At 39.3% G+C, this 22,630-nt stretch overlaps 2 protein-coding genes across 3 annotated transcripts; both read right to left on the bottom strand.

Moving 5' to 3' along the window:
- Nucleotides 1-6,154: 6,154 nt before the first annotated feature.
- LOC113078792 (zinc finger protein 501-like) lies at nt 6,155-10,642 on the bottom strand. 2 transcript variants are annotated; one of them, XM_026251091.1, is made up of 4 exons: nt 10,494-10,642; nt 8,448-8,615; nt 7,932-8,283; nt 6,155-7,468 (listed from the first exon to the last, which is right to left on the bottom strand). In XM_026251091.1, the coding sequence occupies exons 2-4, from the start codon at nt 8,613-8,615 to the stop codon at nt 6,456-6,458; spliced, it is 1,533 nt and encodes a 510-aa protein (XP_026106876.1). In that variant the 5' UTR covers nt 10,494-10,642; the 3' UTR covers nt 6,155-6,455. The 2 variants fall into 2 exon arrangements, with proteins under 2 accessions (XP_026106876.1, XP_026106875.1); XM_026251090.1 differs by having other exon boundaries at nt 6,157-7,468; nt 7,932-8,331.
- An 8,265-nt stretch (nt 10,643-18,907) lies between these two features.
- On the bottom strand, nt 18,908-22,156 carry LOC113078794 (zinc finger protein 501-like). The gene is made up of 4 exons (XM_026251093.1): nt 22,099-22,156; nt 21,346-21,513; nt 20,866-21,181; nt 18,908-20,626 (listed from the first exon to the last, which is right to left on the bottom strand). Exons 2-4 carry the CDS (start codon nt 21,511-21,513, stop codon nt 19,614-19,616), a joined length of 1,497 nt encoding a protein of 498 aa, XP_026106878.1. The 5' UTR covers nt 22,099-22,156; the 3' UTR covers nt 18,908-19,613.
- Between the last annotated feature and the right edge of the window lie 474 nt (nt 22,157-22,630).

The following is a 22,630-nucleotide window of genomic DNA, read 5'->3' as shown; positions in this document are numbered from 1 at the left end:
ATTTCGTGAGATTTTGAGTGGAAACCTCCTTCCATCAGCAAGGGCATTGAAGATGAAACATGGCTGGGACTTTCAGCATGACAATGATCCCAAACATACCACCTGGGCAACGAAGGAGTGGCTTCGTAAGTGGCCTAGCCAGTCTCCAAATCTCAGCCTCATAGAAAATCTTAGGAGGAAGTTGAAAGTCTTTGTTGTCCAGCGACAGCCCAAAAACATCACTGCTCTAAAGGAGATCTGCATGGAGGAATGGGCCAAAATACCAGCAACAGTGTGTGAAAACCTTGTGAAGACTTACAGAAAATGTTAGACGTCTGTCATCGCCAACGAAGGGTATATAACTAAGCATTGAGATAAACTTTTCTTATTGACCAAATACTTATTTTCCACCATAATTTGCTAAAATAAATTCATAAAAAATTATACAATGTGATTTTCTGGATTTTCTTCTTTTTTTCATTTCGTCTCTTTTAGTTGAAGTGTAGCTATGATGAAAATTACAGGCCTCTCTCATCTTTTTAAAGGTCCCGTTCTTCATGATCTCATGTTTTAAACTTTAGTTAGTGTGTAATGTTGTTGTTAGAGTATAAATAATATCTGTAAAATTCTAACGCTCAAAGTTCAATGCTAAGCGAGATATTTTATTTAACAGAATTCGCCTACAAAAAATGACCCATTTGGACTACATCCCTCTAGTTCCTGCAGTAATGACTTCACTAAAACAGTTTTTTGACTAACCTCCGCCCACGTGAATTCACAAACAGGGGGTGTGGTCTTGTTGCGCTCCGGCAGAGAAAAGGAAGAGTTGTGGAAGAGTCCTGCCTGTTGGTGTCGCTGTTGGACAGTGTTTTCTCTACTTCCTGTTGGCCTTCTGTAGCTAATCTTAGCTCCGTGTAGCTGTTTTTATCACTGTCTGTTTTTTGTTTTTTTTTAAGTTGTAAAATATAACTTGATTCACACCATATTTCTGATATTATCGATCAATCTTATCAGATTAACTTTGATTGTTCACTTTTCCGTGAGTGTAGTACACCTGCAAAGCGTTAGCACTCGTTAGCTTGTCATTAGCGTTTTCTTTTCTCCTCTCCTCTCCTCTCTCATGCTGCAGTTTTTCACAAGTTCATCAAACAACCGCAATAAGAATATTTCATCAAACACGGTGAGTAATGGCTTCGCCTGCTATCGTTATTTCCACCTCTTGCCACATACACATGTCGCTGATGAGGTATTCACATGTGATAAATGCAGGGAAATAGTTAGGCTGACAGAGAAGATTTCAGAATTAGAGACACGCATCCAAACTTTAATTGAGGACAGTAAGAATGTTAGGGCTCTAGATACGGCTTTGGATGTGTCTAGCTCAGGGATTCCTTTACATTGTCCGGTTCCGGCAACAGAGCCCCTGCAGCAGGGCAACTGGGTGACGGTGAGGCAGCTTAGTCGTGGGTCAAAACACCGCTCTTCTGTTCCGATCAAAACATTAAACAGGTTCTCTCCACTCAGTGATGCACCCACTGAGAAACCTGATGAAAGTGCTCTAATTATTGGCGATTCTATTGTACGGAACGGGAATATAGAGACACCGGCCACCATAGTCAAATGTTTACCGGGAGCCAGAGCGCCTGACATCTTGGCAAATTTAAAAGTGCTGGCTAATGCTAAACGTAAATACAGTAAGATTGTTATTCATGCCAGCGCTAATGATGTTCGACTTCGCCAGTCGGAGATCACTAAAAATAACTTTAAAGAGGTGTGTGAACTTGCAAGCACGATGTCAGACACTGTAATATGCTCTGGTCCCCTCCCTGCTTACCGTGGTGATGAGATGCATAGCAGATTGTCATCACTCAATGGCTGGATGTCTAAGTGGTGCCCACAGAATAACATATGTTTCATAGACAATTGGACGAGCTTTTGGGGCAGACCTGACCTGTTTAAAAGAGATGGTCTTCATCCCTCCTGGGGTGGCGCCACTCTTCTCTCTAGAAATATGGCAAGTAGTCTTAGAGTTCATACTTGACTAACTGGGGCCCAGGTCAGCAAGCAGACAGACTGGCTAAACCGACCGTCTGCTGGCTGCCTCACGTCACAGAGGTCAGTTCATTCTCAGGCCATAGAGACTCTTTCACCTAGATATCACACTATAGAGACTGTGTCTGTTCCCCGAACTAGAAAATACAAAAAACGTCCAAACCAAATTAAGGCTAACAATTTAATTGAGGTTCAACAAATAAAAAACAAATGCAATATGGATAAACAAATGATAAAGCTTGGCTTATTGAATATCAGATCCATTTCTACGAAAACACTTTTTGTAAATAATATGATAACTGATCATAATATAGATGTGCTCTGTTTGACAGAAACTTGGCTAAAACCTGATGATTACATTATTTGAAATGAGTCCACCCCCCAAGATTACTGTTATAAACATGAGCCGCGTCTAAAAGGGGGAGGAGTTGCTTCAATTTATAACAACGTTTTCAGGATTTCTCAGAGGGCAGGCTTCAAGTATAACTCGTTTGAAGTAATGGTGCTTCATATAACATTATCCAGAGAAACCAATGTTAATGATAAATCCCCTGTTATGTTTGTACTGACTACTGTATACAGGCCACCAGGGCACCATACAGACTTTATTAAAGAGTTTGGTGATTTTACATCCGAGTTAGTTCTGGCTGCAGATAAAGTTTTAATAGTTGGTGATTTTAATATCCATGTCGATAATGAAAAAGATGCATTGGGATCAGCATTTATAGACATTCTGAACTCTATTGGTGTTAGACAACATGTTTCAGGACCTACTCATTGTCAAAATCATACTCTAGATTTAATACTGTCACATGGAATTGATGTTGATAGTGTTGAAATTATTCAGCCAAGTGATGATATCTCAGATCATTATTTAGTTCTGTGCAAACTTCATATAGCCAAAATTGTAAATTCTACTTCTTGTTACAAGTATCAAAGAACCATCACTTCTACCACAAAAGACTGCTTTTTAAGTTATCTTCCTGATCCAAATTCCTTAGCATATCCAAAACCTCAGAACAACTTGATGATGTAACAGAAACTATGGACTCTCTCTTTTCTAGCACTTTAAATACAGTTGCTCCTTTACGCTTAAGGAAGGTTAAGGAAAACAGTTTGACACCATGGTATAATGAGCATACTCGCACCCTAAAGAGAGCAGCCCGAAAAATGGAGCGCAGCTGGAGAAAAACAAAACTAGAGGTATTTCGTATTGCTTGGCGGGAAAGTAGCATATCCTACAGAAAAGCATTAAAAACTGATAGATCTGATTACTTTTCTTCTCTTTTAGGAGAAAACAAACATAACCCCAGGTATTTATTCAATACAGTGGCTAAATTAACGAAAAATAAAGCCTCAACAAGTGTTGACATTTCCCAACAACACAACAGTAATGACTTTATGAACTACTTTACTTCTAAAATCGATACTATTAGAGATAAAATTGCAACCATTCAGCCGTCAGCTACAGTATCACATCAGACAGTGCACTATAGACCCCCTAAGGAACAGTTCCACTCATTCTCTACTATAGGAGAGGAAGAATTGTATAAACTTGTTAAATCATCTAAACCAACAACATGTATGTTAGACCCTATACCATCTAAGCTCCTAAAAGAGGTGCTTCCAGAAGTCATAGGTCCTCTTCTAACTATTATTAATTCCTCATTGTCATTAGGATATGCCCCCAAAACCTTCAAACTGGCTGTTATTAAGCCTCTCAAAAAAAACACACAACTTGACCCCAAAGAACTTGTTAATTATAGACCAATCTCGAATCTCCCTTTTCTGTCCAAGATACTAGAAAAGGTGGTATCCTCACAATTATATTCCTTCTTAGAGAAAAATGGTATATGTGAGGATTTCCAGTCAGGATTTAGACCGTATCATAGTACTGAGACTGCTCTCCTTAGAGTTACAAATGATCTGCTCTTATCATCTGATCGTGGGTGTATCTCTCTATTAGTTTTATTGGATCTTAGTGCTGCGTTTGACACAATTGACCACAGCATTCTTTTGCATAGACTTGAACACTTTGTTGGCATCAATGGAAGTGCATTAGCATGGTTTAAATCGTACTTATATGACCGCCATCAGTTCGTAGCAGTAAATGAAGATGTATCATATCGATCACAAGTGCAGTATGGAGTACCTCAAGGCTCAGTACTAGGGTACTCAGTACTCAGTACTCTTCACGCTTTATATGTTACCCTTGGGAGATATCATCAGGAAACATGGTGTTAGCTTTCACTGTTATGCTGATGATACTCAGCTCTATATTTCCTCGCAGCCCAGTGAAACACACCAATTTGAAAAACTAATGGAATGCATAGTCAATATAAAAAAATTGGATGACGAGTAATTTCTTACTGCTAAATTCAGAAAAAACAGAGGTGTTAATTATAGGGCCTAAAAACTCTGCTTGTAATAACCTAGAACACTGTCTAAGACTTGATGGTTGCTCTGTCAATTCTTTGTCATCAGTTAGGAACCTAGGTGTGCTACTTGATCGCAATCTTTCCTTAGAAAGCCACGTTTCTAGCATTTGTAAAACTGCATTTTTCCATCTCAAAAATATATCTAAATTACGGGCCTATGTCAAATGCAGAAATGTTAATCCATGCATTTATGACTTCAAGGTTAGACTATTGTGCACGCTTAGTAAACAAACTACAGCTAGTCCAAAATGCAGCAGCAAGAGTTCTTACTAGAATCAGGAAGTATGACCATATTAGCCCGGTCCTGTCCACACTGCACTGGCTTCCTATCAAACATTGTATAGATTTTAAAATATTGCTTATTACTTATAAAGCCCTGAATGGTTTAGCACCTCAGTATTTGAATGAGCTCCTTTTACATTATACTCCTCTACGTCCACTACGTTCTCAAAACTCAGGCAATTTGATAATACCTAGAATATCAAAATCAACTGCGGGCAGCAGATCCTTTTCCTATTTGATGCCTAAACTCTGGAATAACCTACCTAACATTGTTCGGGAGGCAGACACACTCTTGCAGTTTAAATCTAGATTAAAGACCCATTTCTTTAACCTGGCATACACATACTAATATGCTTTTAATATCCAAATCTGAAGGATTTTTAGGCTGCATTAATTAGGTAAACCTGAACCGGAAACACTTCACATAACACCCTATGTACTTGCTACATCATTAGAAGAATGGCATCTACGCTAATATTTGTCTGTTTCTCTCTTGTTCCGAGGTCACCGTGGCCACCAGATCCAGTCTGTATCCAAATCAGAGAGTCACTGCAGTCGCCCGGATCCAGTACGTATCCAGACCAGATGGTGGATCAGGACCTAGAAAGGACCTCTACTGCCCAGAAAGACAGCGGAGACCAGGACAACTAGAGCCCCAGATACAGATCCCCTGTAAAGACCTTGTCTCAGAGGACCACCAGGACAAGAGCACAGGAAACAGATGATTCTTCTGCACAATCTGACTTTGCTGCAGCCTGGAACTGAACTACTTGTTTCGTCTGGTCAGAGGAGAACTGGCCCCCCAACTGAGCCTGGTTTCTCCCAAGGTTTTTTTCTCCATTCTGTCACCGATGGAGTTTCGGTTCCTTGCCGCTGTTGCCTCTGGCTTGCTTAGTTGGGGTCACTTCATCTACAGCAATATCATTGACTTAATTGCAAATAAATGCACAGACACTATTTAAACTGAACAGAGATGACATAACTGAATTCAATGATGAACTGCCTTTAACTATCATTTTGCATTATTGAGACTGTTTTCCAAATGAATGCTGTTCAGTGCTTTGACACAATGTATTTTGTTTAAAGCACTATATAAATAAAGGTGATTGATTGATTGATTGATTTTCATCTCGGAGTCCAATCATCTTTGTTTGGGCTTCCCAGGGATGCTGTACTTAGAGATCAATTTTTACAATTTATGTTTAACTCGGCTCCCGAAAATTATAATCCACATGTAAAACTATGTGCAGCACATTAGAACTAGGAAGTCATCAGCCTGTTTTGATGACAGTGAATACAGCGGTATACAGATAGGTGAATTGTGTGAAAAATACTGTTTTTTTACACGCGAAACATGAACACATTATATTTCACACTGTAAACACAATCAAAGCTTTAAAAAAAAAAAAAACACGAAAAACGGGACCTTTAAGTGGGAGATTGCACAATTGGTGGCTGACTAAATACTTTTTTACCTCACTGTAATCCAGGTACTTATGTTTTTTTTGTGATGATGATTTTTAATAGTTCTGTCTTGTTTAACAGAAAATCACTGATCTACTCAGTCAAACATGACATTATATACAGCACTTGGATCAATCCACCACATTAAAAAGTTCACTGCCACCTACTGGCAGTAAGAACTCAATGAAGACTTTCAGGACGAGCCAAACAAGATTTCTTTCCCAGATTGACTGATGAAAGTCACTCTGATGATTCTGGAGCAGTTTGTTCTTTAGCGTGTTTGTTCTGGTGGGTCTGAAAACTACCTAAATAAGCGAATCTCTCGCCGCAGATGGAGCAGGAGTAAGGTTTCTCTCCTGTATGAACTCGCTGATGAACCTTAAGGACGTCTGATCGAGCAAACGTCTTTTCACACTGTGAGCATTTGAACGGTCTTTCTCCAGTATGAGTCCTCTTGTGGTTTTGAAATATATTATGTTTACTGAAATTCTTCCCACAGACGCTGCAGTGATACGGTTTTTCTCCGGTGTGGACTCGCTTATGAAATGTAAAAGAACATGGATCAGAGAAGCTCTTCCCGCAGTGGGCGCACAGATATGGTTTCTCTCCGGTGTGAATCCTCTCATGACTGTTCAGAGCAGTTCTTTGACGGAATCGTTTGTCGCAGTGTTTGCACTGATACGGTTTCTCATCAGAATGGATTCTCTGGTGTGACTTTAGAGAGCTTGAGTCTGTGAAGGCTTTCCCACATTCACTGCACTGATACGGTCTCTCATTAGTGTGCAAACGTATATGTGTCTTCAGATGAGATCCATAATTGAATCTTCTCTCGCAGTGCGGACACTTGTATGGTCTTTCTCCTGTGTGGATTCGCTTATGAGCATCAAGATTTCCTTTGGTGCTGTAATACTTGTTACATTCACTGCAGTGGAAAGACTTTTCACCGTGAGTCTTTAAGTGAAGTTTTAAACTAGAATGAATGAAAAAAACCTTCCCGCACTGTTCACAATGAAACTCCTTCTTCCCACTGTGCTCTTTTGAATGAAGTCTCTTCTCTTCTGCGGTAGCAAAGCTGATGTTGCATCTCCTACAGCTAAAGCTTTTCTGTTCTGTGTGTTTTCTCTCGTGTCTCTTTAAATGGCCCTCTGAACTCAGTGTTTTTCCACAGGTGCTGCAGGAGAAACTCTTGACCGTCAGCTGCTCTTTAGATGTTAAGTCTGTCTCTCCATCAGAAGATGAACAGCCTTTATCATCTGAAATAAACAAAAATGATTATACATTTTGGGATTTAAAACATATTAGAGATTTGTGCAATCGCAATGCATTTCTTCCATGATTTTATAATTTATGCATTTTATGCATTTAGCATACGGTTTTATCCAAAGCAACTTACAGTGCATTCAGGCTAACAGTTTTTACCTAACATGATAAATTATAATAATTAACAAATGCAATAATAATAGTAATTCGATTTTTGGTCAAATCATGCAGACTTACAAACAGGCACAGCAAATCTGTCTCTCTTAAAAAAACACATTAAAGATCTCAATAGAGGAAAAATTATAAAAATCATTTGCCATTATGTTCCCAAATATAAAATTTTTATTGATCAGGTCATCAGAGACCATCAGTTAATATGAACCTGATCCTGCAGAGTCTCTGCTGACATTCAAGTGTAATGAAAAACAAGGAAAGGTCATAAAAGGAGAAACAAACCTGGAGGAATGAAATCTTCATCATCATCATCTTCCTCCCCATTATTCTCAGCACAATCATCATCATCCTCATCATTATTCTCCTCCTCCTCCTCTTCCTCATCAGTGTGTTGTTGTTGTTTCTCTGCGGTGGTTTCTTCTCCTCTGCTCTCGATCAGGTTCCTGCAGTCCACCAGTTTGACGGAGCACATCTTCAGCGGCGTCTGCAGCATCTGCTGTTCTCCAGCGTTACAGTCAGAGGTTTGATCAGTGGATTCATGATCCTGAGCGTCAGTATAACAGAGTAAAGTGAGGCTGAGCTCTGAGTCCTGTGTGTCTCTGGATCTCTGATCTTTGACGCTCCAGACTGAATCCTGAGCTTCTGTCCCATCAGTCTCACGCACCCAAACCTGCTCCACATCCTGACAAACACAATCAGTAATATATCTAGTGAGAGTATGATTAACAATAAGACATTGATTCACACAACAATCAGTCCATATTAGCAGCTAAAGATGAAATGAAGATCTGTTCAAACCTCTCTGTTCAGTTTGTCTCCTCTTTCTCTCAGCTTTGCCTCCAGTGAAGCCACCTCTTTCTTCAGCTGACAGATTTCTGTGATGAAATCCTCAATATCCAGCATGGACAGATCAGTTCCTACTGATTTACAGCAGACCACATCCACCTGCGCTTTCATGCTCAACATCTGAACACAACAAATCTAGCTTATTACAAGATGCATTTATAATGAACTAAACCAAAACAAAAAATCTGAGCATTACTACACAGAACTGAATAGCCAATAGAAAATAAACTTTTGGAGAATATTCAGAAACATTAATCTCAAATATAAATGTATTTGTTTAGAATCATTTGTTTAATTTCATTTCCAAGAAGGAATATCTCTATATTGTATTAATATCTATCAATCACTTTAATTAAGCTACATTTAATAAACGAAATGCTATAACTTAAATATGATTGAGGTAACATTTTTGATACATAAGTGTTTGAATAAAAGGCACATGATTTTCAAGTTTTTTTCATTCTACCAAAATAGAGATATGTTTAACTATTAGGAATAAATATTTGTCAAGCTCGGGAACTCAAAAAATAATAATTATGGGTAGATTGTTCAGACACTGGCCATGAAAATATTCCACTCTATTAGGGACATATGGATAGTTATCACAACATGTTAATCGTGTAAATGTTAAACAATAAGGAGCTTTTCTTGGTTAATATGCGTCCCTTATGCCATCTCTTTTTTTTTTCAAAATAAAAAATTATTGATGAATTAAATGCATCTAAATTATTAAGAGCAGGTACTTTTTTGTGCCCATTTTTGCCAATAGGGTAGTAAATAATACAAAACATGTACTCAAAAACATATATATGCTATTAGACCTCACAAAATAAGACAAAAGTATGCCAAACATTTAACGTTGCTGTCAAATTATTTAAAATGACTTGTCTAATAGGGTGGAGTGGGTGGAGCATAACAGGATGGAATGGAGAGATCATAACATTTTATTTTGGAGGGGAATTTGGCATTTCCATCCCTTGTTTCTTATTCGATACTTAGAATGCACATTAAAAGAGGGTGTTAGAAACAAATTCCTGCACTTGAAAAAATGGGCTTTGCAGGAACTGAACATTTTAAGCTAAATTAGCCATAGCTCTGAGTGATCAACATTTAGCTAGCTAACCTTCTACTGATTCACAGAACTTTTTTAACTATGTCAGATTTTTTTTTTTTTTTTTTTTTTGATAGGACAAACATTCTTCACAATATAGCCTAACAGGGTGGAATTTAAGGGTGGGACAACCAGGATAACATTTCAAAAACTAAAAAACAAAGTTTACCTCAGTTTGTACGGTTGAATTCCAGTGGGAAAAATAAATGAAAATGGTCTTAATTGAAATTGCACTTGGTTTTGGAAGGCAAGAAAGTATATACTAACAAAGTGGAAAATGACTTTAGGGACATGGTAATTGAAGAAAACTATAAAAATAAAACAAGATATAACTTCACATGATTTATATGTATGATTAGAGGCAGTTTAGCCTAGTCTATAACATACTTTCAACATTTTTATAATTTCATTTCTTGTGGAAGTTGATTACTTTGCACTGATGACAAAATTTAATGGATACATCAATAAAAGATGCGTACAATGCAAACTAGTATTTATAATGTATATTATCTCGGTTAAAGTGATGAAGACCTAAATATCCAATTTAATCAATTTCTTATAAATATTTGACTCGTTTTAGAGAAAATATGAATAAATCATTCAAACCCAAATGTCACTATATACACCAACAGTGACCCACTTATAAAGTTATATGCTGGACACTGTTACTTTAGGCTAATCATGAATTTACCATTGTTTTGCTGTAATTAAAACCATGGTAAATTTGTGCTTAGCCTAATGTGGTTTTATTATAAATACCTAAGTTAAACTATGGTTACTTTAGTAAAACCTATGGCTTAATTAAAACCAGATATGGATAACAAACTCTTCATTCAAGCTCATTACCGTGCTAAAGGTAACAAAACATAAAGAGTTAAAACACGTACCGAGTCTGTAGCCTCCAACAGTCTTTTCTTCTTCAGTGGTTTTACCGGTGGATTTACTGGACTAAGATGGTCACAGCGCCCCCTACAGTTCGAGAAATGCTAATCTCGCTGAGTCAGAACGACTGCGTGTTAGTAGATATTCTGTCTGCACCTGCTTTCTCACTTAAAGACTGCACATTTAATTTCAGTGTACAGCGTCATGCTTGCAAAGCCCAAAATTCACAATTACGTTTTTGAAATTTATAAACTAATGTGGTTAATGGTGTATAAATAAACACTTCATTCAAGTCATGTTGCTTAATGACAATCAAATGTGACAAACGGGACACTAAAATGAACATATGGACACTTCAGAGCCTTTCTATAGGTATGTCAATGCATTTTTTGCCTATTCTTTTGAATTCCGACATACTCGTCAAGTTATTCATGTGGTATATAATAAAGAATCATGAAATTTCATATTTGAAAGAAAGTAGGCAAAAAGTACCTGGATTAACGTCCACTTCCAGCAAGATTCTGAATTGTGCATTCGATAGACACTTACTGTTCCATGAGACCGGAGCAGATTTATGAATGGCTTTTAAGTAACACGACCGACTCTAGTAGGTCATGTGACTGTAACACCATACTCAGAAATAGTTCTTGCATCCTAATTCAAATTAAAATGTACTTCCTACTCACTGTATGCAATTTCAGTACAGTTAGCCTAGGATGTCTGAAATACAGGTGCATCTAAAAAAAAATGAATATCATGGAAATGTTGTTCATTTTTTTGTTATGTAATTAATAAAAAGCAAACTTTCTTATATTCTAGATTCATTGCACACAAACTATGTGTTTATGTCAGCAGTGTCAGCAGATGGAAGCATAAAGTGCTACAAAATCTCCTGGTAGATGGCTGCATTGACTTTGGACTGATAAAACACAATGGAGCAACACCAGCAGATGTCACAGCTACCCAAATCATCACTGACTTCTGAAACTTCATACTGGACTTTGGATTCTGTGCATCTCCAGTCTTTCTCCAGACCTTGATTTCCAAATGAAATGCTAAAGTTACTTTAATCTGAAAAGAGGACTGTTCTGTTTTTCTGGTGCAGGAGTGGCTTGATTCTAGGAATGTGACAGCTGTAGCCCTTTTCCTGAAGACATCTGAGTGTGGTGGCTCTTTATGCGCTGACTCCGGCTTCAGTCCACTCCTAGTGAAGCTCTCCCAAGTTCTTGAATTGGCTTTTCCTGACAACCTTCCCAAGGCTGTGTTCATCAATGTTGCTTGTTCACCTTATCTTACCACATCTTTTCCTTTCAGTCAACCTTCTATGAATATATTTTGATACAGTACTCAGTGAACAGCCAGTCCTTTCAGCAATGACCTTCTGTGACTTACCTCCTTGTGGAGGGTGTTGATTATCATCTTCTGGAAAACTGTCAAGTCAGTAAAGATATACAAGTACTATAACAAGTTTCAATTAGCTTAAACGCAGAACACGTAGCAAGGGCTTTTAAATAATATACTAAATAAAAAGAAAACAGAATAGAAAAAGAATAGAGCAACTAGTGTTAGAGTTCTTTTTTATAATTGTATAATAAATTTAAAGAAAACAGAATACAAATAGATTAAAAATTAGATTGGTAGTTAAGATTTTTATTTTAAAGAATTGCATTAGAATAGTGAATGCTACATTTAGAGGGTCAAATAAAGATGGAAGAAATGTGTTTTAAGCTGATACTTGAAGATGGCTAAGGACATTCGGGTTTTTTTGGGATGGCACAATCAAGTGACGTTCACATGCAGAACGCAAGCTTCTAGTGGACACATAAGTAATGAAATTTAGGTAAAGGAGTGCAGAACCACTGGTGGTTTTGTAGGCAAACATCAATGGCTTGAATTGTATATGAGCAGCTATAGGTAGAGATGTGAGGTGTATTCTTTTCTTGAGGTGTAATCTTGCTGCCACGTTCTGGATTAATTTTTAAAGGTTTGATAGAACTGGCTGGAAAACCTGCCAAGAGAGCATTGCAATAGTCCAGCCTGGACAGAACAAGAGCTTGAACAAGGAGTTGTGCAGCATGTTCTGAAAGAAATGGCCTTATCTTCTTAATGTGACATAAAGCACAGCGGCGTAGCAAGCTTTTCAAAAGTGTGGGGGATGGATGTGGTTTGTTTAAAAACAATAAAAATGATGAATACATTGACAGAGGGGTACAAAATGCAGGGCTTGAAGTTCTTGCAGCGTTGGCTGGGAAAAAATAACCCTACATTAAAAAAAAAAAAAAAAAAAAAACATAAAAGGGGAGAAAAAAACGCCCACACAAAGCTATTTCTCTGGTGGTATAAATAATGTAACAATTTACTGTTTTTAAACATTAAAATAATATACACTTTTCTTTCATAGTTCTTCAACAGGAATGCAAACAATGGCTGCTGAACAATATCCCAATAATAGCAATTAGTATCAGTCTAAAAAAAGAAATATAATACCGAAAACACTTGACATGTCAACAAAACGATAACAGAACATCTTCTCAAACACATATCAAGCTTATTTTAAAAAACTCGAAAGCATAAACACTCATTCAAAGTACCTGGAAAAGGGAGACGTAAATAACCATAACCATAAGTTCCCGCCTCCTCAGCACGAGCTGACCGATAACACGCCAAGAGAGGCGGGACTTAAGGCAGAACAGCCAATCATCAGCCGGTCACACTCAAAGCCGGTGTCAAGTTTGAGAGGGAGGGGAGAGGAGGCAGCTGCGGCGAGCGCAGACACAGAGCGATCAGAGAAACGGAGGAACGACTGTAGTAAGGCGTTTGTGCAAAACTGCGGAAAAACTGCAGAAAACGTGCGGGTGTCGAACCCTCTCGCCGGGAAAAGTGTGGGTGTTAAAACCCCCACATCCCCCACGGGTGCGACGCCCCTGATAAAGCATATCTGCAGGTTTGGAGAAAGTTAGCTTATCATCAATCAGAACTCCAAGGCTTCTGGCTGTTTATAAATGATTTATGGGTGATGTGCCCAGCTTGATAGTGAAATTGTGATGAAATTATATGTTTGCTGGAACCACAATCAGTTCTGTCTTGGCAAGGTTGAGTTGAAGGTGATGGTCCATCATCCAGCAAGAAATGTCTGTTAGACAAGCTGAGATGCGAATAGCTACCGTCGGATCATCAGGATGGAATGAGAGGTAGAGTTGAGTGTCATCAGCATAGCAGTGGTATGAAAAGCCATGTATCTGAATGACAGAACCTAATGATGCCATGTAAACAGAGAAGAGAAGTGGTCCAAGAACTGAGCCTTGAGGCACCCCAGTAGTTAGATGTTGCGACTTGGACACCTCACCACTCCAAGATACTTTGAAGGAACTATCTGATAGGTAATACGATCACATTAAGTTGTTGTTCTCTCCAGACTGGACTATTGTAATGCTCCCCTAGCGGGCCTTCCTGCATGTACGATCAAGCCTTTCCAACTGATCCCGAATGCAGTAGCGAGGGTTGTCTTCAAGGAGCCAAAATCAGCTCACGTTACTCCTTTCTTCATCGGGTTACACTGGCTACCAGTAGCCGCTCGCATCAAATTCAAGGTACGCCTACAAGACGACCATTGGCACGGCACCAACATACCTAAACTCACTATTTCAATCTTATGTGCCCTCCAGAAGTTTGCGCTCTGCAAATGAACGACACCGTGTGGTACCATCCCAAAGAGGTTCAAAATCACTCTCACAATCTTCACTCATTTTCAAAAAACACTCATGTTTTTCACCAGCACTTAACCAATTAATACTAACACTTACCTTTTCTTTTATTGTCTATCATATTCTTAAAAAACAAACAAAACAAAAAAACCTGACTACGTGTTCTGTAATAGACTAACTGAGACTTGTCGTGGCACTTGTATACTGTTGTTGTTCTCTTGTTGTCTGATAGCTTCTGTTGTTCTAATTTGTAAGTCGCTATTGATAAAAGCGTGTGCTAAATGATTAAACGTAATGTAAATGTAAGACTCAAACCACTGGAGTGCGGTTCCTGAGATGCGTTTTGCCAATAGATTTGACAGGAGGATCTGGCCGTTAACAATGTCTAAAGTAGTTAACAGATCAAGCAAGATAAGTGTTGAAGATTTGGATTCCGCTCTTGTCAGTATTAGGGCTTCAACAACTGAGAGCAAAGCATTCTCGTTTGAATGTCCACTTCAAAAGCCAGATTTGTTGCTATAAAGCAGTGGTCGCCAACCCGGTAGATCTTTATCACTGTCCCGGTAGCTCCCGAAAATAAAAACGTTTTCAGTTTTGCAAGCATCTGTATTTCTTAATCCAACTGCTTTATTTTCAATGAAGTGACCAATCAGATAAAAGAAGAGCACCCATAAATTAACTGTCGCAAACGTCAATATGGATCTCCATGGTGATAGCCCGTGTGAGGTAACATACTACAAACTAGAATGGCGGAGGCTCCATGAAAGAAGGCAAAAACATACAATTTTCATCCAGAATGGGAACAGGAATTTCTGTTTACCTTGGTAAAAGAGAAGTGTGTATGTATGTTGTGCCACCAAAAACAAGCATTATGTAAAAGAGGGAATCTCGAGCGGCATCACAATACTAACCACCCGAAATTTAAAGACCGCTACCCGCAAAAGAGGACGATTCGTGCACGGAAAGTTGACGAGCTGAGATCTGAGTTGAAGGCCCAGCAATCACTTTTTACAAAATCTGCTGATCAAAATAAGGCTGCTACTGAAGCATCGTTTCGTGTAAGTCACTTTCTGGCTAAAAACAAAAAGCCTTTTACGGATGGCGAATTATTCAAGGAAGCCATGGCCATTACTGCAGAGACTATTTTCAAGGATTTCAAAAACAAAGACGACATAAAAGCCTCACTCCGTGCTGTGCCTCTCAGCCCTGAATCAGTGGCAAGGAGGGTCGAATCACTGTCAGAGGACGTGGATCGACAGGTGTTAAAGGACTTGTCACTCTGTGAATATTTTTCACTGCAGTTCGACGAATCTCTGGATGCAGTGGACACAGCTCAGCTTGTTGTTTTTGTCAGAATGGCTTTCCAGGATTCTACAACAAAAGAGGACCTCCTCACTCTTTCGCACTTAAAGGAGAGAACGCGAGGTGAGGTTATTTACACCGAGTTTAAAAAATATGTAAGCGAAAATGATATCCCCATTCATAAACTGGTAGCAATTACCACAGACGGAGCACCTGCGATGCGTGACGTGCGCCTTGGTTTTATAGCACTGTGCCGTAATGACCCTGATTTTCAAGAATTATCATTGTGTCATTCATCAGCAGGCCTTAGCAGGGAAAGTCATTGGTGGTCAAACTGATAAACACGATAAGTGCAAAAGCACTTCAGCGTCGCTTATTCAAGGCGTTACTGGATGAGCTCGATGCCGTGTACAGAGGCCTACTACTTCATGGTGGTTGAGCCGTGGGAAAGTGCTCCAGCGGTTTGTTGACTTACTGCCTGAGATAAAGACATTTCTATCTGCAAGAAACGAGGAGCACAAGGAACTGTCAGATGATGCGTGACCTGGGGCTGTGTGGGATGTCAGAAACCTGGGGTTTCTGACAGACTTGACCGCAAAGCTGAATACACTCAATAACAAGCTCCAGGGAAAAGACCGACACCTGCCTCACATGATCAGTGCAGTGAATGCTTTTAAGTCTAAGCTTGATGTTTGGATCACACATCTTAAAAACGGGAGGCTAACACACTTTCCCAACCTGGAAAAAATGTCACAGAGCATTAAAGACAAGGGCGTTTTTCACCCTGAGAAATACTGTGCTCACCTGGACAAAGTTGCAACAGAGTTCAATATGCGTTTTGGTGAGTTAAACGAAATGGAATGCATTGCTGCATTTTGTCTCAAACCAATTCATGCTCATTGATATAGAACAGGTTGCAGCCAAATTCCAGCAAGTATTTTCTTTGTCAAGTGGAGTTGACATGGAGATGGTTGATTTGCAAAATGACATTGAGCTGAAAGCCAGATCAAGGGACAGTGACCTTTGGGGACTTGTCAACAGAGAAAAGTTTCCGCTCCTTACTGCATGTGCACTAAAAGTGAGTGCCTATTTTGGATCAACTTAACTCTGTGAAATGGCATTTTCACAGATGAAAATAATCAAATCAAAATACAGGAACCGTCTTACTGACAGACACCTCACAGACCTCAAACTGGCTGTCTCTAGCTATGAGCCAGAATTCAGAGGACTCACAGAGAGTATTCAGTCACAGCCATCACACTGACTTGAGTGAGTAACATTACTTCAGCAGTTTTGCCTTCTGGTGGCATTGAGAAAAGTGATGTTGCATATGATGGGACATAACTGCACTTAGCTTAATTGAGATTGTTGATAATTTTGTTTGCACCGTTCATTTATAAAATGTTAAGGGTAGGTAGTACCATCAGAAACTTCAGTGAATAAGCATTTTAGGACATCACTGGGCCCTTGCTGGATCCTCTTCAGTTTGCCTACAGAGCAAACAGGTCTGTGGACGATGCAGTAAACATTGGACTGCATTATGTTCTGCAACACCTAGACAGACCGGGGACTTATGTGAGGATCCTGTTTGTGGACTTCAGCTCGGCCTTCAACACGATCATCCCAAACCTCCTCCTGCCCAAACTAAATCAGCTCTCCGTGCCCACCTCAGTCTGTCAGTGGATCAACAGCTTCCTGACAGACAGGCAGCAGCTAGTGAGGTTGGGAAAATACACATCCAGCACCCGTACAATCAGCACCGGAGCTCCCCAGGGGTGCGTTCTCTCCCCACTGCTCTTCTCCCTGTACACTAATGATTGCACGTCTAAGGACCCCTCTGTCAAGCTCCTGAAGTTTGCAGACGACACCACACTCATCGGCCTCATTCAGGACAGTGACGAGTCTGCTTACAGACAGGAGGTAAAAGAGCTGGCTGTCTGGTGCAGTCTCAACAACCTGGAGCTTAACACCCTCAAAACAGTGGAGATGATCGTGGACTTCAGGAGAGACCCCCCTGCACTCCCCCCACTCACCATCATGAACAGCACTGTGACTGCAGTGGAGTCATTCAGGTTCCTGGGCACCTCTATCTCTCAGGACCTGAAGTGGGACATTCACATTGACTCCATTGTGAAAAAGGCCCAGCAGAGGTTGTACTTCCTCCGCCAGCTGAGGAAGTTTAACCTGCCACAGGAGCTGCTGAAACAGTTCTACTCCACCATCATTGAATCCATCCTCTGCACTTCAGTAACTGTCTGGTTCAGCTCAGCTTCTAAATCTGACCTCAGAAGACTACAGAGGGTAGTCCGGACTGCTGAGCGAATCATCGGTTCAACCCTCCCATCTATTCAAGAACTGTACTTATCCAGAGTGAGAAAAAGGGCTGTCAAAATCACTCTGGACCCCTCACATCCAGCACACTCCCTCTTTGAACTGTTGCCATCTGGTCGACGCTACAGAGCACTGAGCACTAGAACGACCAGACACAGGACCAGTTTCTTCCCTCAGGCAATCCATCTTATGAACAGCTTATAATAACGGCGGACACACTACACTTTATATTTATATACACACACACTTTATTTATCTAACACACATACTTAGTATACACTTAAATTTTGCACACAATATATATGTACATACATAACTTCATTTTGTAATATACTTGCCTACAATTGTCATTTGTATATTGTTATTCACTCTCTACTTATTTGTATTTTTTATTCTTTTATTATGTGTTTTATGTTCTGTCGCTGTCATTCTGTTGTACTGCGGAGCTTCTGTCACGAAAACAAATTCCTCGTATGTGTACATACCTGGCAATAAAGCTCATTCATTCATTCATTCATTCATTCATTCATTCATTCATTTTACTACTGACAATGGCATTTTTCTTGAGTTCAGTGCCACTTCATATGAACTGATTATATGATGGTTGCTTCCGAGTTAAGTAAAAAAAGAAAAAGAAAAGAACATCTAATGTATATTAAATTCAAATACTAAATAAAAGGCATCAAGTTGGAAGAACAATATGGGCTGTCTTTTTCTATCTATTATTCGATAGGTAGATCTTGCCGTTCATTAAGGCCGAGGTCAGGGATCTTCGGCTTGAAAAGGTTGGTGACCACTGCTATAAAGGAAGTTGTTCTGTGTGAGAAAGACAGAAACTTGGTTGGACACAGCTCGTTCAAGACCTTTACCATGATATTCTTATTTTTGGGGAAGCACCTGTATTACCTTGGAGACGTTATGGCAAAGTGAACAAACAATGGACTTCGACCTTCTAAATCAAATTAAAGGACAAAGAAAAAAAACAGTAATTTTTAGCCATGATGTGGCAGAATTAAAAACTACTAAAATAAGCCATGACGTTTTTGTGTGGTCATAATTCCAAATATTCCATAAACATACACTTTAATGTTATCTGATCTTTAATTCTATTTGACATTACAGTTAAGTTCAAGTAGCTGCCATAAAACCAACAAACTTTTCCTCCCAGAGGATTTGTTTCTACAAAGTTAATATCTTACCTTACATGGCGGCATAAATGCTCTTGAAAAACAGTGATGAAATTGATAGTTAAACAATGGCTCTTTCTTGATTGAAAGAAACCGGTCCAGCAATGAAAAAGCAGAGTGTATTTGCCAGACTCTCCTTCATGCATTTCACCACATTAAACATGCCTTATGAAATCTAGGTGATCATATTATTGTAGTATTTCATTTTGAGGATTTTTAATAGTTCTATCTGGTTTAACATAAAATCATAGCTCTATTCTGTCAAACATGACATTATATACAACACTTGGATCAATCTACAGCAGGGCTATTCAAATCTTGCCCTGGAGGGCCAATGCGGTGCAGAGTTTGGCACCAACCGTGGTCAAACACACCTAATCATGCTAAACAATATTTTGGGGATAATTAGAAAATCACAGGCAGATGGATTGGATTTCATTGGAGACAAACTCTCCACTGCATTCGCCCTCCAGGGCAAGATTTGAATAACCCTAATCTACAGAATGAAAAAAGTTCACTGCCCCCTACTGGCAGTAACAACTCAATGAACACTTTCAGGACGAGCCAAACAAGATTTCTTTTCCAGATTGACTGATGAAAGTCATTCTGATGATTCTGGAGCAGTTTGTTCTTTAGCGTGTTTGTTCTGGTGGGTCTGAAAACTACCTAAATAAGCAAATCTCTCACCGCAGATGGAGCAGGAGTAAGGTTTCTCTCCTGTATGAACTCGCTGATGGACCTTTAGGATGTCTGATCGAGAAAACGTCTTTTCACACTGAAAGCATTTGAACGGTCTTTCTCCAGTATGAGTCCTCTTGTGCTTTTGTAAAATACTATTTTTTCTGAAACTCCTCCCACAGATGCTGCAGTGATATGGTTTTTCTCCAGTGTGGATTCTCTTATGAGAAAAAAAAGAACGTTGATCAGAATAGCTCTTCCCGCAGTAGGAGCACAGATATGGTTTCTCTCCGGTGTGAGTCCTCTCATGATTTTTCAGACAATAAATCAAACGGAATTGTTTGTCACAGTGTTTGCACTGAAACGGTTTCTCATCGGAGTGGATGGTCAGGTGTGACTTTAGAGAGCATGAGCTTTTAAAGGCTTTGCCACATTCACTGCACTGATACGGTCTCTCATTGGTGTGAACACGCACATGTTTCTTCAGATGAGATCCCTGGTTGAAGCTCTTCTCGCAGTGAGGACACTTGTATGGTCTTTCTCCCGTGTGGATTCGCTTATGAGAATCAAGACTTCCTTTGGTGCTGAAATACTTGTCACATTCGCTGCAGTGGAAAGACTTTTCACCGTGACTGTTCAAGTGAACTTTTAGTCTAGAATGAATGAAAAAAACCTTGCCGCACTGTTCACAGTGAAACTCCTTCTTCCCGATGTGCTCTTTCCAATGAAGTCTCCTCTCTTCTGCGGTAGGAAAGCTGATTTTGCATCTCCTACAGGTGAAGTCTTTTCGTTCTGTGTGTTTTCTCTCATGTCTTACTAAATGACCCACTGAACTCAGTGTTTTTCCACAGGTGCTGCAGGAGAAACTCTTGACCGTCAGCTGCTCTTTTGATGTCAAATCTGTTTCTGCATCAGAAGATGAACAGCCTTTATCATCTGAAATTAAACAAAAGAAAAAGTTATAATTTCAGGTGTTTTAAATATACTTGAAAAGAATTAGTGTGAAACACTTCAAGTTCATTCAATTCATGCACAGACGTATTGATAAAATTAGTTTCGAAATGCAACATTCACCACTCACTCACCATCAGCCGATATGAGCCTGTTTCCGCAGAGTCTCTGCTGACATTCAAGTGTCATGAAAATAACATAAGGTCATAAAAGGAGAAACAAACCTGGAGGAATGAAATCATCATCATCATCCTCCCCATTATTCTCCTCCTCCTCCTCTTCCTCATCAGTGTGTTGTTGTTGTTGTTTCTCTGCGGTGGTTTCTTCTCCTCTGCTCTCGATCAGGTTCCTGCAGTCCACCAGTTTGACGGAGCACATCTTCAGCGGTGTCTGCAGCATCTGCTGTTCTCCAGCGTTACAGTCAGAGGTTTGATCAGTGGATTCATGATCCTGAGCGTCAGTATAACAGAGTAAAGTGAGGCTGAGCTCTGAGTCCTGTGTTTCTCTGGATCTCTGATCTCTGACGCTCCAGACTGAATCCTGAGCTTCTGTCCCATCAGTCTCACGCACCCAAACCTGCTCCACATCCTGACAAACACAATCAGTAATATATCTAGTGAGAGTATGATTAACAATAAGACATTGATTCACACAACAATCAGTCCATATTAGCAGCTAAAGATGAAATGAAGATCTTTTCAAACCTCTCTGTTCAGTTTGTCTCCTCTTTCTCTCAGCTTTGCCTCCAGTGAAGCCACCTCTTTCTTCAGCTGACAGATTTCTGTGATGAAATCCTCAATATCCAGCATGGACAGATCAGTTCCTACTGATTTACAGCAGACCACATCCACCTGTGCTTTCATGCTCAACATCTGAACACAAACACTTCACCATTATTAAAAGATGCATTTATAATGGACTAAATAAAAAAAAGATCTGAGCAGAACAACACACAACTGAATAGCCAATAGAAAATTAACTTCTGGAGAATATTCAAGAACATTAATGTCAGATATAAATGTATTTGTTTAGAATGATTTGATTGGTTTCATTTTCAAGAAGGAATATCTCTTGTATATTATTAATATCTATCAATCACTTCAATTAAGCTGCATTTAATAAACTAAATGCTATAACTTGATTGACTGTGATTTAATCGATTTTAGGCATCCTTTAAATGGGTCCAGCATACTACAATAGATAAATGGTTATATGCTGGACACTTTTATTTTAGGCTAAGCACAAATTTACCATTATTTTTCTGTAATTACAGTACGTAAAACAATGGTAAATTTGTGTTTAGCCTAATGTGGTTTTATTACAAATACCCAAGTTAAACTATGGCTACTTTAATAAAACCTATGGCTTAATTTAAACCAGATCTGAATAAAAAACGCTTTTATTCAAGCTCATTTGCGTACTAAAAGTAACAAAACGTAAAGAGTTAAAACACGTACCGAGTCTGTAAGCCTCCAACCGTCTTTTCTTCTTCAGTGGTTTTCCCGCTGGATTTACTGGACTAAGATGGTCACAGCGCCTCCTAAAGTTCGAGAAGTGCTAATCTCTCTGAGTCAGAACGATATTCTGCACCTGATTTTCTCATTTAAATAAAATCCGCACGTTTAATTTCAGTGTACACCGTCATGCTTACAAAGCCCGATTCTCAAAGCCTGAAATACACGATTTTTTGAAACGTATACTGATGTGTTTGTTTTCAATGGTCAAATAAACATTTAATTCATCCCAGTAATGACGCTCAATGGTAAACGTGACACACGGGACACTAAAATTACCATATGGACACTTCAGAGTCATTATTTTGAATTGCTACATACTTGTTTGGTCAAGTTATTCACAAAGCATAAAATTCATATTTGAAAAAAGTAGGCAAAAAGTACCCGGGTTAAGGTCCGCTCCATTCTGATGGGTATGGTGTTCCCATAGAGAGCAGATTTATAAATGGCTTTTAAGTAACACAACTTAACCAAC

The sequence above is a fragment of the Carassius auratus genome, unplaced genomic scaffold (assembly GCF_003368295.1).
Source record: "Carassius auratus strain Wakin unplaced genomic scaffold, ASM336829v1 scaf_tig00026570, whole genome shotgun sequence".
Lineage (NCBI taxonomy): Eukaryota > Metazoa > Chordata > Actinopteri > Cypriniformes > Cyprinidae > Carassius > Carassius auratus.
The sequence above is the reverse complement of the archived record's forward strand: the minus strand, read 5'-3'. Positions and strand labels throughout refer to the sequence as shown.